Source organism: Homalodisca vitripennis, unplaced genomic scaffold (genome assembly GCF_021130785.1).
Source record: "Homalodisca vitripennis isolate AUS2020 unplaced genomic scaffold, UT_GWSS_2.1 ScUCBcl_3650;HRSCAF=9309, whole genome shotgun sequence".
In the NCBI taxonomy this organism is placed as follows: domain Eukaryota; kingdom Metazoa; phylum Arthropoda; class Insecta; order Hemiptera; family Cicadellidae; genus Homalodisca; species Homalodisca vitripennis.
In genome coordinates, this window is record NW_025779764.1 from 23,357 (window position 1) to 41,408 (window position 18,052).

The 18,052-nt window shown below is 35.7% G+C and overlaps 1 protein-coding gene across 1 annotated transcript in view; it reads left to right on the forward strand.

The window, feature by feature from the left end:
* LOC124372618 (dynein axonemal heavy chain 1-like) overlaps window positions 1–17,673 on the forward strand; it is a 40,576-nt gene extending 22,903 nt beyond the window's left edge. Inside the window, exons 2-12 of the mRNA XM_046831022.1 lie at window positions 3,015–3,143; window positions 6,349–6,469; window positions 7,616–7,746; window positions 9,867–9,972; window positions 12,096–12,168; window positions 12,666–12,693; window positions 12,789–12,857; window positions 13,470–13,634; window positions 14,699–14,887; window positions 16,020–16,259; window positions 17,407–17,673. Of these exons, the coding sequence (XP_046686978.1) occupies window positions 3,102–3,143; window positions 6,349–6,469; window positions 7,616–7,746; window positions 9,867–9,972; window positions 12,096–12,168; window positions 12,666–12,693; window positions 12,789–12,857; window positions 13,470–13,634; window positions 14,699–14,887; window positions 16,020–16,259; window positions 17,407–17,673 (1,431 nt within the window). The 5' untranslated portion in view covers window positions 3,015–3,101. The remainder of the gene's footprint in view (window positions 1–3,014; window positions 3,144–6,348; window positions 6,470–7,615; window positions 7,747–9,866; window positions 9,973–12,095; window positions 12,169–12,665; window positions 12,694–12,788; window positions 12,858–13,469; window positions 13,635–14,698; window positions 14,888–16,019; window positions 16,260–17,406) is intronic.
* The last annotated feature ends 379 nt before the right edge of the window (window positions 17,674–18,052 follow it).

Sequence of the window (18,052 nt, forward strand, 5' to 3'; positions counted from 1 at the left end):
ATGTTGGTGTTATTCGAGTTGGCGGCAGGTCTACTCTATACATGCTGTGGCAATTTAATGTATCTCGTAGTCTATAGTAGTCATTCCCCTTGTCAAGACAATCAATGTTGATATCACCCACGAGAATTGTAGGATGTTTTTCTGCACATATGTTGTCAAGTGAATCATAGATTGCTTCCAGTCCTTCTTCAAGGTTGCCATCTGTTCTGTAGACTCCCATAACAAATAGAGATGTTTTACCGGTTTTTAACTTTTACTGTCGCTAGCTCACATGTCATTTCGATACTGACATCCTCACTATCAATTGTTTCTATCTTCCCATCCATTGAATCATGAACATAAATGGCCACTCCACCTTTGCGATGTGACTTTCGGCAGTATGCTGCTTTTAGACTATATCCAATGAGTCTAGTGTTGGCAAGGGCTTCTTCTTTTTGTCCATGCTCTGTGATAATTACTAGGTTGGGTTTTAAGGTATCAAGAAGAGCATTGAGTCTATCAATTTTTTTGGCTATGGTGTCTGCGTTTTGGTGAAAGATGGTTAAAGGCATTCTATTTAATGGGTTTCTGATGAGTTCAACGTTTCCTTCGTTTTCATTTTGGTTTTGATCGTCTTGGCACTGTCTAAAAAATTACTTTGCTGTAGTTGATTTGATGGCTCTGAGGTGGATTCATTGGCTGGTAAAAGCTCTCTGTTCTCCCTGAAGTTATAATGTTGCTTCATGTGTTCTCTATAAAAGTTGATATTGTTTAGAAAGAAGTCATCATAACTTTCATCCCTCTCCTTTATTTTAGCATTTAGTGGTGGAGATTTTTTACTTTTCACTATCTGTGGTATAGAACTAGGGATGGTTCTCTTATATTGCCTTATTTTTGGTGGTGGTGAGTTACTTGATCGAGGTAGTTCTTGAGAACGGGGTTGCCCGTTATGTATATCCCAGTTGATGTTTTCACTTTTTTCCCTCAAAATGGTTATTTGGCGTGGGTTTTCTTGCTTGTTGCGCATTTGAGGGGGATTGAGATGTATTGGTTATGAACACTTTAAAAATGCTTTAGCAGCAATTTCTTGTTCTTTTAGTTTTACTAAGGTTTTTTCGTTCTCTCCCACTTAGCTTTATTAGCCACTTCATTTACTCTTTCTAGTTCATTTTTCAGTTCAGCATTAGAGATAACGAGCTTTTCATTTTCGTTTTTGAGTGATTCATTTTCGTAACCCTTCTTTTTCAGAGTAGCATCAATTTGATCAAATCTGTCTCTCAGTTGTGTGTTGAGTAATATAAGATTGTTTAGCTGGTCTGTGAAGTTTGTTCTCTCATCTTCGGCTTGTCGAATGAAATCATCTCTTATTTTCTTCTCATTTTCGAGCTTTTTGGTCATGAATGTAATTTCACTTTTTAGCTGATTGTTTTCTTCAAGCTGGTCTTTAATAATGCTTTTTGTGTTCTCCAGGGTATCTTCTAGTTCTAGTTCATGCAGTGATTTACTTGATTGTATGTCTTGTACTTTTTGTTTAAGTGTGTTGTTTTCAGACAGAAGGGCGGTTCCAATTTCAGCAGCTAATGTTAAAGATGTTTCGTGGTTGAAGTTTTCTTCCAAGGACAAGTTCTGTATTTTTGTTTGTATGTCTTTCACGTTTGATGAAGTATCATCAAGTGCACAGTTACTGCATTTCCACCTTTTAATGTGTTCTTCTGTCAAATTTTTATGATATTTGTCAGTCCAGTTTAGGCATTTTGAGTGGTACCAATATTTACAGTCTCCAGTGCAAAGTATTCCATTATACCTTACACCAATGCCACACACACCGCATGGGTATTTAGACATGATTAAAGTTGGTCAAGAGGTCCGATTGTTACGGTGAAAAAGCTGGCCAAGATATCAGTTTTTTAAGATTTTGGCTGGTTGTCGGTCAATCTTGAGGTCTGATAAGTCAGTCAAATATAAGAGTTAGTTTAAGTCTGACAGTTCTTAGTGTTTGGTCATTCGCCATGTCATGAATCATGAATTTCTTGTCCTTTCTTGAGTGTCCTTGTCCCTTAGCCTTGAGCAGGATTTTTATTTCCCCAGATTATTGGGGTTACCTGCTCTTCGTTCCCAGCTGCGCCTGTGTGGGAGGGGGACACCACAGAGGGACCTGTGCAGTCTTTCGGGCCGGGGTGCTGCGGAGCGCCCTGATACTCTTTATTAAAACCAGGGACGCTTCCAGAGTAGTTTGCCCTAGACTATTGAGATTGCTTTTTATGAGCTTCAGTTTCAGCAGAATCAGCTTTAGAAAGCACCGATATAAGCATGCACAACCATATACTACTCTGTGGCCGCAGCCACTATGCTGTCATCATGTTTTTCTGTAAGCATATGACAAATCAAGATGAAATTAGACATGCAGATATATTTTCAGATTCCTAATGTTTATTCCAATATTAAATTCAAAATAAGTGCATAACCGTTTTAATTTTTTTACATCTAAAATAAATGTTATGAAAGTGGTATTAATAATGTAAAGTTTATTAGAGCTCTTCAGCAAATTTGTCTTTATTTTCTAGCATAACAGATTTGCCACTCAGTCTTGTTTAACAAAAACGTATACGACTCCATTTAGGCTTTGTTGATTATAATTCTAATTTTTTATACATCTTAAGGAAAATTATACAAATTTAATATAATTATTATTTTAAAAGTACAATAAATCTTTTTTATAAACTCTCCTACCACTTGGGAAGAAATTTTAAGAAAATATATTAAAGAGATCTATGAGAAATAAGCAGTTAACATACCTATTATTTGTCAAAAACAGCTTATTGAACAAAATATCTTAAAATATTCCAGCTATATCATTGTTCACATTATTGATTATTATGAAAGCTAGAAAAACAACTCAAGTGAATCTATGTTATTACATCTCTTTGAAAACTGTAAATTTATATTCATTAAAGTTAAGTTGATAACTTTTGAGATAACTGATGTGAAGTACGACAGCTGATTTTATGTCACCCTCACAATAAATCACCCATCAGAGTGTTGCAGAACGTTTCTTAGACGAGCTGCCAGAGTTGGAGATCAGCAAGGTTCTGGAGCAGGGCATCGTGACAACATTCCAGTACATGCACCAGAGCGTGGTTACGGCCAGCGAGCATTACTTGCAGGTAAGTGGTTTGTTGTATCTAAGATGAGGAAATTATTGAGCAAAGTGTTGAAGCAGGGCATTGTGACAACATTCCAGTACATGCACCAGAGGGTGGTTACGGCTAGCGAGCATTACTTGAAGTAAGTGATTTGTTGTTGTCTCCAAAATGAGGAAATTATTGAGCAAAGTTTTGGAGTAGGGCATTGTGACAACATTCCAGTACATGCACCAGAGGGTGGTTACGGCTAGCGAGCATTACTTGCAGAAAGTGATTTGTTTTTGTCTCCAAGATGAAGAAATTATTGAGCAAAGTTTTGGTTGGAGTAGGGCATTGTGACAACATTCCAGTACATGCACCAGAGGGTGGTTACGGCTAGCGAGCATTACTTGCAGTAAGTGATTTGTTGTTGTCTCCAAGATGAGGAAATTATTGAGCAAAGTGTTGAAGCAAGGCATTGTGACAACATTCCAGTACATGCACCAGAGGGTGGTTACGGCTAGCGAGCATTACTTGCAGTAAGTGATTTGCTGTTGTCTCCAAGATGAGGAAATTATTGAACAAAGTGTTGAAGCAGGGCATTGTGACAACATTCCAGTACATGCACCAGAGGGTGGTTACGGCTAGCGAGCATTACTTGCAGTAAGTGATTTGTTGTTGTCTCCAAGATGAGGAAAATTATTGAGCAAAGTGTTGAAAGCAAGGCATTGTGACAACATTCCAGTACATGCACCAGAGGGTGGTTACGGCTAGCGAGCATTACTTGCAGTAAGTGATTTGCTGTTGTCTCCAAGATGAGGAAATTATTGAGCAAAGTGTTGAAGCAGAGCATTGTGACAACATTCCAGTACATGCACCAGAGGGTGGTTACGGCTAGCGAGCATTACTTGCAGTAAGTGATTTGTTGTTGTCTCCAAGATGAGGAAATTATTGAGCAAAGTTTTGGAGTAGGGCATTGTGACAACATTCCAGTACATGCACCAGAGGGTGGTTACGGCTAGCGAGCATTACTTGCAGTAAGTGATTTGCTGTTGTCTCCAAGATGAGGAAATTATTGAGCAAAGTTTTGGAGTAGGGCATTGTGACAACATTCCAGTACATGCACCAGAGGGTGGTTACGGCCAGCGAGCATTACTTGCAGTAAGTGATTTGCTGTTGTCTCCAAGATGAGGAAATTATTGAGCAAAGTTTTGGAGTTGGGCATTGTGACAACATTCCAGTACATGCATCAGAGGGTGGTTACGGCCAGCGAGCATTACTTGCAGTAAGTGATTTGCTGTTGTCTCCAAGATAAAGAATAATTGTAGTAATTGTGTCAGCTATGCTGCTTCTAGAGCGACCAAGCTGGAGGTGATACCCGTCAGCTTCCTCCTGTCAAACCTGAGAGGCTAGTTGCCCAGAAAATCTGCTCCATATTGTAAGACTTCCCAGAAATGGAAATTTACATTGGAATCTGCAGAAGACTGTCTTTTTCCCATAGACAATATTCCTAATTCATAAATTTTAATTCGAAAATATTTTTCACTATGAAAAATGAGTGTACAAAGTATACAGCTGTCTTATAAATACATGGTGCATGTTTTCTTGGTTCTAGGATCTCCTGAGTAACTCAATTTTGAGGATCTGTCATATTAAAAAATATATGTTATACTCTAATAATCAGGTGAATACATTAATATACTCAAAGTACAAAATCTTAATTTGTATTCGTATATCACATAAACTGAGTAGCGTTACCGTTTTTAAGGTGTGTATGGCTCTTTCTACTTTACCAGTTAGACAAATATTTTCATTTCATTTCAATATTTACTGTTCAATACGTTTTCTGTTATCACAATGTAATAAAATACTGGTACATAGTCAATAATTAAATCTACATAACTAAGCTTATTCTATAACATTACTGTTGATACATATTTATTGATATAAACATTATAAGATATAAAAAACATTGATTAAATCTATGGCTTAAACCCATTTTATAACTTTTTACAAGATATATTTTTACTATTCGTTTTCATCATAAACTGCCTTCAAAGAATTCATTTACACTATAATATGTCTTTTGACAAAGTGCTTCTTTTAATATATTTGTAAATGTAGGCAAAGGAAGTTTTTTATATGTCTGAGGAATATTATTATATAATTTATAACTTAGTTTATGTGCCAGATACTGAAACAAATTACAATGTATTGTGTGATATCTATAATTAAATTTGTATTTTTCAAATTGATCAGGATTTTTATGTACTAATTTAAACATTTCAAAAATATATACACATGGCAAAGTAAAGATGTAACATTTTTTTAATAACGGTTTACATGTTGTTCTTGAGTTGCAATGACCTATTGTTGTAATAATTATTGATTTTTGACTAATAAAGAGTTTTTGCACATCTGAACAATTACCCCACATATTAATTCCATAACTCAACACATCAAGTATACATGGGCATATTCACATTCAATTTCCATAGATGTTATTCTAACTAGTATATTCAAAGCATACCAGGTTGAATTAAGTTTCTTATTTCATTTATTGATATGGTCAGAAAATTTAATTTAGTCTCAAAATGTATCCCTAAAAATTTTACTACATTTATTAGTTTAATGCGTAATTTATTAGTCTTGTCTTGATTTAACAACAGACCGTGAGTAAGGAAAATTTGGTCAGGTTTCTCAATGACATCTCTGGTGTCAAGTTCTAAGTCACAACATTTTTTGTCTAATTAGAACATTTGCATATAAAAAGAGGCTACAAACTTCTTTAGGGAGGTAATTTGGCAGATCATTGACATAAACAATGAATAAAAATGGGCCTAAGATTGACCCTTGGGGTTCATCATGTTTTATATCTGCCCAATTAGAGCAATACTTTTCTGATTTATTAGTAATAACTGGCATCTGTTTACGGTTAAATAAATAAGAATGTAATAGTGTAAGAACTGTGCCTTTGACACCCATTCTTCTTAACTTTGTTAGCAGCAGTGTATGGTTTACACAATCAAAGGCCTTAGATAAGTCACAGAAAATGCCTGCAGTGTAACTTGACTCATCATTACATTGTTTGATACTTCAATGTATTAATTGTCAGTGCAATTGTCCTCTGTATGATTGGATTTTGGTTGTCTTTAAACAGTTTTTAACATTTACAACGGTTTGGTTTTTGGTTTAGCCATTTCACTTACAATGATTGATGATAATAACAAAACCGTTATTGCTGTAGGAGTTATCTCGACACAACTATGTGACCCCGACCTCTTATCTAGAGCTGCTGCAGAGTTTCGCTGCCATGCTGACCAAGAGGAAGGCTGAGATGCTGCAGAGTATCTTACGACTCCAGACTGGCAAGTTCCTCATTATTATCTGTAACTAATTTGTGTACATTTAAAAATAGGATACAAAAAACCTCGAAATGTAGTTGTAATTCCACAATTATGTGAAAGGGATGGTCGTATGATGTAAAAGGAAAGGAAACCAGATTTAGAAGCAAGTTGGAGAAAAGTGTTTCCTTTCCTCAAAGGAACTGGAGGACTTCCTAAGGCCTCAGAAGGCATCAGGAGCTAGTTAGCTTACAATAGACTCTCCACAAATAATTATTTTGTTGGCCAAGATTCAATCGGGTTCTTTTCCTTATATATTCCACTCTCTTTTACCATTCTTTAATACAATAAGGTGGAAGTCCGCCTTGTTCAAATAATAAAGGTGCTATGAGCTAGGGAAGGTACTGCAACGAAAGAATGTACTGAAGTCAAATTTTGTCACCGATGTTTAATGTTAACTTTCCACTCCATAATTTGTTCTCTTTTTACTCTTTGAATAAAGATGCCACACGTTAAAATCTCATATGATTGTACTTAGTTTGTTTATTGATTTATTTATTTTCTCGTTTTTACTATGGTTACATATAAGACCAATGTTAAAATATTCATTAACGCTCAGCCAAATTCCATCTAGTGACATGCATCATCACCGAACTCGATGTTGCCTTTAAAGAAAGGAAGCTTCAAGTTTTAAGTCTATTGATTAGTTCGTTTTCGAGAGATTGTGCGGACAGATAGACAAAACAGAAATAAAACTTTGAAGCCTTTTGAGTGATAAGTTTTTTTAATGCCCAGCCAATAACTATTAATACTGAAGAACATTCAGTATTTTCAAGAGCATATATCCTATTCCTCAAGTTACTAATCAAACTGTTTGTGATCTGAATATGTCATAACTCAAAGATCTCAGTTATTTTGGAATTAATATATCAACTTAATCGTACCTATAATATGGTTCACTGAAGCACTCCCATGAACTTACTATATGAACAAAATGACCAGTAGGCAAAGTAGGAGCTCCATAGAGACAAACATATTTGTATTATGATGATTTTATGAAGACAATACTGTTAGTTATGGTCCTTAAATAAATAAACTAAATCTTTCAATGTTCCTTTCTTATTGTAGTCTTTATGTAGTTGGTATATGTTAAAACGATTGTCTGTACAGGTCTAGACAAGTTGTTTAACACTGCAGAGATGGTGAAGGTGATGCAGAAAGAGTTGGAAGAGATGAAGCCTCAACTGGAATCTGCTCAGGTTGCAGCTCAAGAGATGCTAGTGGAGATTGAAGGAGACAGGGTCAGTGCAATTTGAACAATACAAATTTTATATTTTAACATCTTTCATCTTGAAGCTTCTCAAGCAAAAAATTTGCAGTTTCAGTAATTTTGTTATGTATTTAGAAACTTTTGAGGTTTACTAATAATAAAAATTTCCTCTTCACTCTCTTTATTTAGCTGTAATTCTCTAATACAGTTTTTTCATTGACTCTACAAGTCATAAGCAAGACCTCTAATTGTTGATAATAAATTCAAGTGAACATTTTTTGAACAGCACTGTAATTCCAGAACCGCTCTGGAATTTGTGCTGGTTCAGTTCAATTCAATCCACTAATTCTCAATTTGTAAAGTACAGAACGTATACACAACTATAGAATATACTAGAACGGCGTTAACAAAAATTATAAATTACATAATATATAATTATGGAGTATAAGGCAATAAGCAAAACTGAAAGTATAGAGGCTTACTTTAAATGCAAAATATAAATATCTATTATTTATTTATAATGTTAAAATTAATAGTATAACTAATAGTATTACTTTAGAGTAATAAAAGATCAATAAAATGCTTTTATACATTCCACAAAGTATTAAATAAAGTTTTAAAATATTCATTATTTAGTGGGTTTTCTAAACAAATATTTTTGTTTGAATTTAGTTTTGTTGGTGTTGTTTTTTATATGTTGGCGTAAATAATTACAAAATATGCCACCCTGACATGAAGGAGTCTTTTTTAAAGTACCCGATTTTATGTTGAACAGAATCAACTCCCCCTCTATGTCATGTGTCATAAGTATAGGAGTTTCCCAGATGTGGTAACTTTTCAAATGATTAGTGAAAAGGATTATTGTTTCAAATACGTAATGTGAGTACACAGTTGTAACAGGTCAAATTACGACATTTGAATATTCGCGGGGAATTGGCAGACTGTGACGTCAATGAAATCGGCAGACTGTGACGTCAGTGAATCACATGTTGTCGGAATTGAGATTTATTTAATAACGAAGAAATTTATTGAACTTTATTCGGGGAAAAGATTTGATTAATTAAAATGAAGTAAAACATAACCAAAATTCGTCGTGTTTTACAAAAACATTAAATAGAATTACGCAGAAAAGCCAATTGTGGTATGAATGACTTGTATATTGATGACGTCATAAAGCACATGTTGCTAAAAATTTAAATAAAAAGCTTTGAAAAAAATAATAAAAAGAAAATAGAAATACTTAAATTGATTAATTATAGTAAACGTAATAAATTTCGACAATTATAAAAAAAGAATTAAAATAAATTTATTCGTGAAGACGCTGATTTGAACGAGAGAGGGTATGAGTATTGTTTTGAGTCGGTATCCGTCGTTTTATACAGAGATTCGCTCTTCTTTCACCAGACTCGAAGCAAGGAGGTTGTGTTAGTTCTCCTGGGATAGTAATGATCTGTTGTATAGTATATATTGAAAATTTAATCAAGGATGGGATATTGTTTAGACTTTTCAAATTATCAAAGCACTGCAAGGTGAGTGAAAATTATAATATGTGTTGAGAGTGTGACATTTAATAAATTAATCTCGTGGTCACTTGGTTTGACTTTCTTTAAATATCCCTTTTATAAAAAGTGTGGAGTGATGTTAAATTTTGTAATCATTACTTAACATATTTTTGGAACCCTGACATACACACAGACGTCTCTGGTGATAACACCAGAGACGTTCAAATCTAATAATTTTTGAGTAATACCGAGGGAATACAGCTAGCATTGGGCAAGATGGCGACCGATACCATGATGAGCAACATGGTACAACAACGTGCCACTGGTGACAAGGGGCGTACAACTACATGGTGAGTCAATAACTCTAAAGAACTGACTTTCAGCAAATTATCGCAACCAACGTGGGGGTGACACATAGCAAATTGGCGTTATAATCTGCCACTCTCATCAAATTGACATCACTTCAAATCTGAAATACATCACAGACATATGTTTTGGTCTCTGAAGTGTAATTTTATAGAATTAAAGCAGTAATGTCAATTGTTTTACTTTACTGATTTAACAATGTATATGCATGCATATGTCTTTCTTTCATAAAATCCCGGGGAAGATACAAACACTATCATACTGACATCTGTCACATGTACAGGAGGTGGCAGAGAAGACTCGCCAGGAGGTGGAGGTCCAGGAGGCAGACGCAGCCCAAATGGCAGCTGAATGTCAAGCTATTGCAGATGATGCCCAGGCTGACTTAGGTACATAGAATAGAATATATTTATTTCCATATTTTGCATGTAAATTGTATAACAAGATGAAAAACTTGGAAAAAAATAATAACCCCCATTTACCAGTATTCAGTGGTTATTTTAGTAATTTAATTATAATATAATTACTAATTATTTAATTATAATTTAGTTTTGCCATTATTTATTAGCATTTTTCCACTTTTGAAATTACACAACATTTTACATACGAATAGAGAAAAACCAATTGTTTTTAAATAACTTGAGTACAAATAAATTTGTTCAAAGTAAAATTGTAAGTTTTGTGCAAAATAAGTAACAACATATAAATGCCAATAAATTCCATACGGTATTTTCTGAAATGTGGCCAATAACACCAAAAACTTCTGTTTCTTAAGCTTTAAAACACCTAATACAACTTTAACTTTATTATTGCCCTTCTAATGGTTAATACATCCTGAAAAAACAGGGTGGGCTTAAAACATTACAGTACCGTAGAAGTAGCCAAAGTACAGTTTTAATAACACAGCTAATGTCTGTAAATGTTTTAGTTTTGTATTTAAAAGTGAATTGCTTTCCATAGTTATAAAATACTATGGAAAATTGCGTGAGGGAATAGTAGAAAGAATAAAGAACCTGTACGGCATATGTAAAAACAGGGTAAGAATTGAAGAAAAATATACAGATACTTTTAAAACAGAGAGAGGAGTAAGGCAGGGAAGCATATTGTCACCTTTCCTTTTCAATATTATAATGGATGAAATTATTCTAGAAGTACAAGGAAACAGAGGAGCAGAAGAACTTAAGACAATAGCATATGCGGATGACATAATGATATGGGAAAAATAGGGAAGAAGAGTTAGAACGAGAGTTAAACAAATGGGCAAAAGTGGCGAAGAAATATGGTTTAGAGATGAACATACAAAAATGTAAAGTAATGAAAGTAGAGAGAAGGGATGGAAATAACAAAGACGTGTTAGTTGAAGGAAAAAGACTTGAAAAGGTGAAGGAATTCTGTTATTTAGGAAGTATCATAACAGATAGGGGCACAATAAGAGAAGAGATAGGAAACAGAATATGGAAGAGTGGAAAGTTTTTCAATATGGTAAAGAAGATTGTGTGGAGTTGGAACATTGGGAAAGAATCAAAAGTATTGATGTATAAATCTTATTTCCAACCAATTTTATTATATGGAGCAGAGACGTGGACGTGGACTAAAAATGATTTAAGCAGATTGCAAGCTGCAGAAATGAGATTTTTAAGAGGGATAGAGAAGACTACAAGAAGAGATAGAATAAGGAACGAAATAACCAGAGAAAGATTGAAGGTAGTTTCACTGCAAGAGACAATGGAAGGAAGAAGAATACAGTGGATGGGGCATGTGAAGAGGATGGGAGATAATAGAATGCCTAGAATAGCACTGGAGAAGGAGGAAGGAGGAAGAAGACCAAGAGGAAGACCGAGAGGAAGATGGGAGGACCAAGTGTGGAAAGACATAGAGAGAAGGGGACTACAGAAAATACAGGTGGATGAAGAGGAGACATGGAACGATAGACTAAAGTGGAGGAGGCTGTGTACGACGACCCGTGAGAACGGAAAACGTCTAACGACGATGATGATGATGATGAGTTATAAAATACAACAAAAAGACCTACTCGGATTGGGCAAATCCGTATTCATTGTTAGCAGTTCATGAAGTGGTGTGCACTTCAACTCCCAACCTGCACCAGAAATGCAACCTTGTACTGGTGCAACAGAACAACTCTCCCTCTCTTGGCCTTTTACACAAGTCAAGACAAGAGATGTCCTTTACCCCATGATCCCAAAACACAGATACATATTTTTTGTCCAGCACTAGAAGTTAAAAACACAGAGTTAATATCTTTGCTATTAAGAGTTGTCTTAACGAAAGTACCTACATTTTTCTTTATTCTGTATTCAATTAAAAAATGAAAACTTTTCTACTAATTAGGATTGAAATTGAACACTTAAACATGTTAATTTCATAGTGATACAAAATTTAGTACCTAAACTATGTTTTTCTTAGTTTGACATCATGCGCATAGATTTGTTGTCCAAGATGAAACATTTACTTCTTATTTAGTAATATACATATATTGTGTAAAATGTTATAGAGGAAGCAATGCCAATGCTACGTGTGCTGCCGAGGACAGCCTCAAGGCCCTCAACAAGAATGATATCACTGAGGTCAGAGCCCTCAAGAGACCTCCTGCCGGGGTCATATTGGTATTAGAGGTCATATGCATAGTAAAAGACATCAAGCCAAACAAGGTGTGTTCACCTCTTCTTAGACTTTTACAATGTCTAAATAAATGTGTATGTAGCCTTCTGTTTTGTTTTGTGAACAGGGAGTAGTTTTTATCATCAGAGTACAAGTCTACATAATGACGTACCTACGATATATAACTGTCATCTCATAAAAAAAACATCAATTGAATGTATTATAATACTGAAAAAAGTTATAACATACAATTTTTTATTTTAAAATTTTAAATTAAAAACAGTGAAGGATTTTAGTATCCAATATTTTTTAGTGGTTTACAAAAAAAGAGTACTAGTGACAATAGCTTACTCTTCTTAATGTAATAGGCTGTAAAGTCAAGCACTAACTCCAACATTTTGTGGTTACACGATGGTCCCATAGAGGTCTCAGTAATTGTAAAACGTGGCATAACTGCTGGCAGGTTGGCGGGCTCTAAGCCGGGAGAGAAGGTCCTGGATTACTGGGAGCCGGGCCGCCTCATGCTGTCGGACCCCCGGAGCCTTCCTCACCTCCCTAATGAACTACGACAAGGAAAACATGACAGAGGCGCTCATCGCCAAACTCGAACCCTACATCAACAACCCCCAACTTCCAACCAGCAAAAATCATCACTGTATGTTGACTATGGAATATCAGTTTGTTTTTATATCATCTCCCTATTTAAGAGCTCTTAAGAACTAATCTAACTATTTTATTCCTATTGCGTATACTTAGTAGTCTAGTTTTTTCAGAGGTTTTCGTCTAATTTAAATCAAATAAAATAAAAAAATTTCCGTTCATGTTGTTGAATGAAATTTTTAAGAAGTGTTGTTCAATAGATACTAAATATATCTGCTCAATAACTTCGTCTAATGAATCTAAAATCACAGGAGTGGGCCTAGTTTGATTAAGCTAAGCCTTCGCCAATAATCAAATCGTCACTTAAACTGGTATTTTCTTTCACTTTTACTTGATTGTATGCACATGGAATATTCCTGGATAAATTTTTTTAAGTGTAAATCAACGGCCATTTCTATTAGTACCACTGACTAGATCCAACGAATTCTTTTAAACTGGTCCTAGTAAGGAATCTAAGTATGATGTCTAAATAGATATTGTCTTTTGTTTCAGGTACATCAGGCCTCTCCAGGAAGGATGAAAATACATTTCAGTACCTCTGACTGCTAGTGTTTATAGATTGTAGAGTACAAATAAGTCATAAGCTGCTGGTCACTGTGTTTTACAGGTGTCGAAAGCGTGTACGTCGCTGTGCATGTGGGTGCACGCCATATACAAGTACTACTTTGTGTACCGTGCAGTGATGCCGAAGAAAGCTGCGCTGGCAGTGGCCAAAGCAAAATTGGATGAAACTGAAGCTGTTCTTGCCCAGGCTAAAGCCAGAATGCAACAGGTAAAGTATTTTGCAACTCCATTTTACAGCACAGCTCTTGTAAAAGATTAGGAAAAGAGGATAAGAAACATTAATTGGAGTAGAGCCTGAGGATTAAGACAATCTAAAATGTCTCCTTATGCTAAAGGGTGAGCAGCTCTCCTAGATCAGAGTAAGGAGGATATAAGACTGATATTAGGGATGTTGACAGGACATGGCCCCCTAAGTAAACATCTTATGAGGGTGGGCCTTAACCAGACTGACGAATGTAGACTCTTTGGAGAAGACGAGGAATCAGCAGAGCATATTTGGTTAAATTGTCCTGCCCATATCAAAATTCGGAAAAAATTCCTAGGAGCATATCTCCTCAGCCCCAAGGACATCAGAGAACAGGAGCCGTCAAATCTGATCTGCTTCTGTAAAAGTCTCAGATTCTGAGGACACAAATATAAGTAAGGGAGGCGCAAAGGTCCTTATTAGGACTAAGCGCGCGGGACAAACAGTCTTTTTCCCTCAGGATAAAAAAAAACTTTATTAAAAATTACATGATAATATATTCTATTTGTATAAGACTGAATGAATGAAAACAAAAGTACTTTTTATAAAGAGGACGAAGTGGAAAAAGAATCGAATTTGTTGGATAAGTGGTGTAGAGCAGGCTAAAATGTTTTTCTTTCTAATAGCAATATTGCATATTTGATTACTACTTTAAAAATATTGACATTTATTAAGATATTGAATTGTGAAATAGGTTATTCTCTTGTAACATGTTAATATATGTAATAATGGAATTGTTGTTTTTGATTTTTTACATTCTGTGGTTTGATGATTATCAAGTTATGAGACTCTAGTAATTTATTTTCGCCATTGTTTAGCTCTCATTATAAGTGCATATTTTTTATATTTTTGATGTTTTTGTGGTGCTATAACACATTTATAGGATCCAGCTCATGTCATTGCTTTGAATTTGAAGAGTACCTACATTCCTTGCCCTTGACATTCTATATGCTAGAGTAGATGGAATCATCACTGTTCTTTCTATATTTTTTCCTGCATCGCTTTATGTCTTTTTTCCTGACATTCAGGTGATGGACAGATTGGCAGTGCTGGAACAGACACTGCAGGAGACGATGGACCGCAAGAACGAGCTGGAAGCGAACTCCCGGTTATGTGAAGAGCGCATGAACCGTGCATTCCGATTGGTGAATGGATTGTCAGATGAGCGTTCTGCGCTGGATACAGACCATCGAAAACATCAACGAGAATATGAAGACGTTGGTCGGTGACATTTTGATCAGTGCAGGTGTGCCTTTAATAGCTATTCTATTTTACTTTTTAATGTTTCCCTAGTAAAACTTAAAATCATCCCTTAAAATTAGGAAGTTTCATAAAATATAAACAAAAAGCTTGTCCAATTATTTGGTTATTTGAAGGGTGGCTTCAATGCTTTTTTCTTGACAGTATTCATGCAATATCCAAATCAATTTTGATACTAGTTATAGCGTGTGAAAAAATAAAATTTCTCTCTTGTATATCTCTGCAATATGACTGGTAGCCTTACTCAATATCAAGTAGTTGATTTTTTGTTCTGCACATGCTGTTTTGTTCTGTGTACATATCAGTCCATTTATTTGCTCTCAAAAAGCCCATAATATACTTCTCTGTAAATCTAAGTGGCAGGATTTTTTTTCTCTTAGAGCAAGAAGCTTATAAATTGCACCTAGTCCTATAAGGACCTTTGCGCTGCTTCTGAAGTGACAGGATATTCTGGATGGGTAAGGTTGGGGGTAGAGGCTGCCTATCGAGATCCATAAGGAAGAATTTAGGGCACTAATCTCAAGTCATGTCCCCTCAAAAGAAGGGGAGGCCAGCTCTGAACAGCCTCTCCAGTCAAAGCAGGCAGGGGGTGGCACTCCCTTATGTCAAGGCTGGCAAAAACCTTTGACTCTTAGGGAACAAACCCCACCAACTCCAACATTTATCTCCAGCTGTAGACTAGACCTATTGAATTACCCTTGCGCCCGAGAATCTCGATATTTGCTGTTAGTGAAGTGCCGCTCCTGGACATTAAAAGGTTGCCCAGATTTAAGTGACACGTCGGTTTTAGCTGTGCCCAGTGTGGGTTCAACTGGAAGGTATAAACCAACCAGAAGTGATCCCTGCTAGGTCAGTGGCAGGATTAAACTCTGTAAACTATGTCCACATGTGTTAAGCAGCTAAATTAACGTTGTGCATAAAAAGCATATTTTAATTCTGAAAATTTGAAAGTAGATACTCCAGAAATCAGATTATAAAGTCTGGCTTACAGTATTTGAAATAACCCTAATTTTTAGAAGTATTGAACTGGAAACAATATGACTGTGAGCAGGGTGTGTGGCTTACATGGGTCCGTTCACCGACAAGTAGTACCGACGCGCTCTGTTGGAGGACTGGCACAATGTGGTGACGAATGCTGGAGTCCCCCACACTGCAGACTGTAACCCTGTGTCCACACTGGGAGACCCAGTTACTATCCGCATCTGGCAACTGGACGGTCTGCCCAGAGACGTTCTGTCCACAGAGAACGCCGTCCTTGTCTTCAACTCCAAGCGATGGCCCCTGTTCATCGACCCACAAGGCCAGGCTAACCGTTGGGTTAAGAATATGGTTAGCTATTTATTATTTTTCATAGAAAAACTCTGAATTTTTATTTGGGATTGTAATATATTTTCATACTTAAGATCAGACTTGACGATAGAATATAATCAAATCAAAATAATCTTAATTCATTCATTTTCACATTTTGTACATTTAATAGTGTCAATTTAATGAAAAAGTAGTCAAATTACAATATATAACTGTAATGTAAAGTTTATAGTTTAATTTATAACCAATACCTAACAAGTGTTAAACAGTATGCAATTATTATTACAAAATTTAATATTAAGGTCCTAAGGGAAAGTGCTCAAATTATTCTTAAGAATAAAAGTTAATCCTACCAAAAAATCTTTTAACTTTCTTTTTAAAACAAGTAAATTTACCCTCACTTTTTATATAATCAGGAATAAAAAAAATGTATTTCCTACATATAATGTATTTTTTTTATATAATTCCAAATGATGACAAGGGATCACAAATAACTTACATTTTTATATCTGGTGTCATAGAGATGCACCACATTACTGCTACTGATGGATGTTTGATGTTTAACATACATGATGGCTTAAAAAATATAAAGTAAACATTTAGTTAATATATTTAATTTTTTTTAAAATGTTCTTTGACAGATTCAAAAAAAATGTAATTTTGAAATGGTTCTGACAGCTTTTTGTTGAACTTTTAGTATTGCATTGAAATTTTCTTTTTTAGTAGCCCTGTATACGCACAGTCCAAATGTAATGTTGGACTGAATGTGAGAAAAATAGGTACGTTTTAAGGTGTCAGTACTGCATAAATCAGACATTCTTCTTATTGCGTACAAGCCAGAATTAATCTTATTTATAATAATTTTGGTTGTGAGCATCCCATGATAAGTTATTGTCAACTGTTTAGCCCCAAAAATTTAACTTCTTTGGCAAATACTATTTCTTTTCCTTCAATTTCAATGAGTGGAGAAATTGCTTGTTTGTTTTGTTTTGTTTTATCCGTGTTCAGATATAAATTGTGACAGTTATGTCTGAAATTCTTCTCTAGTTCTTCAGATCAGTAGCAATCTCAAGATGTTGAATTTGAACTTATTTTTATGTTTGGCAATGTTTAAATTTCATAAACACTGATGTTATCCTGTTAATAAATCTTAGCTGTTGTCACCCAGGGCAAGGCACAGGGGCTGACCATATGTAAGCTGACAGACAGGGACCTGATGCGCTCTTTGGAAGGTGCGGTCAGACTCGGGAAGCCCATGCTGATAGAGAACGTAGGCCTCGAGCTGGACCCTGCCCTGGATCCAGTGTTGACCCGACAGACTTTCGTCCAGAGCAGCCAGGTGGTCATCAAGTTAGGTGACGTCATTGTACCCTTCAATTCGGACTTCAGGACTGTTCCTCACCACCCGGATGGCCAACCCCCACTATACTCCTGAAGTTGCTGTCAAGATTCTCCTGGTCAACTTCACGCTTGTTCCCAGGTACCTCATTCAATGTCTCAAATAGATCAATGTCTTCTCGGGTTATAGGTCTGATCACAGGACGTGGTCACCTGAGAAAGCATCTTCACAGAGTTGGCATCCTTCAGGAGGATCCGCTCTGTAGAATGTGTGATAAGCAGGATGAAACTGCCGAACACTTGCTCTTTGATTGCCCTTCAATAGCAAGAGAGCGGTATACCATCTTTGGTAGTTTGGACAAGGGTGGTGAATTTTCCCAGGAGGACCTGATAGATTGTTTTCGGCGGTTTGTGGAACTGCTGAAATCATAAATTGGTAGGCTTCATGGTGTGCTTCCGGGGTGCGCAAAAGGCCC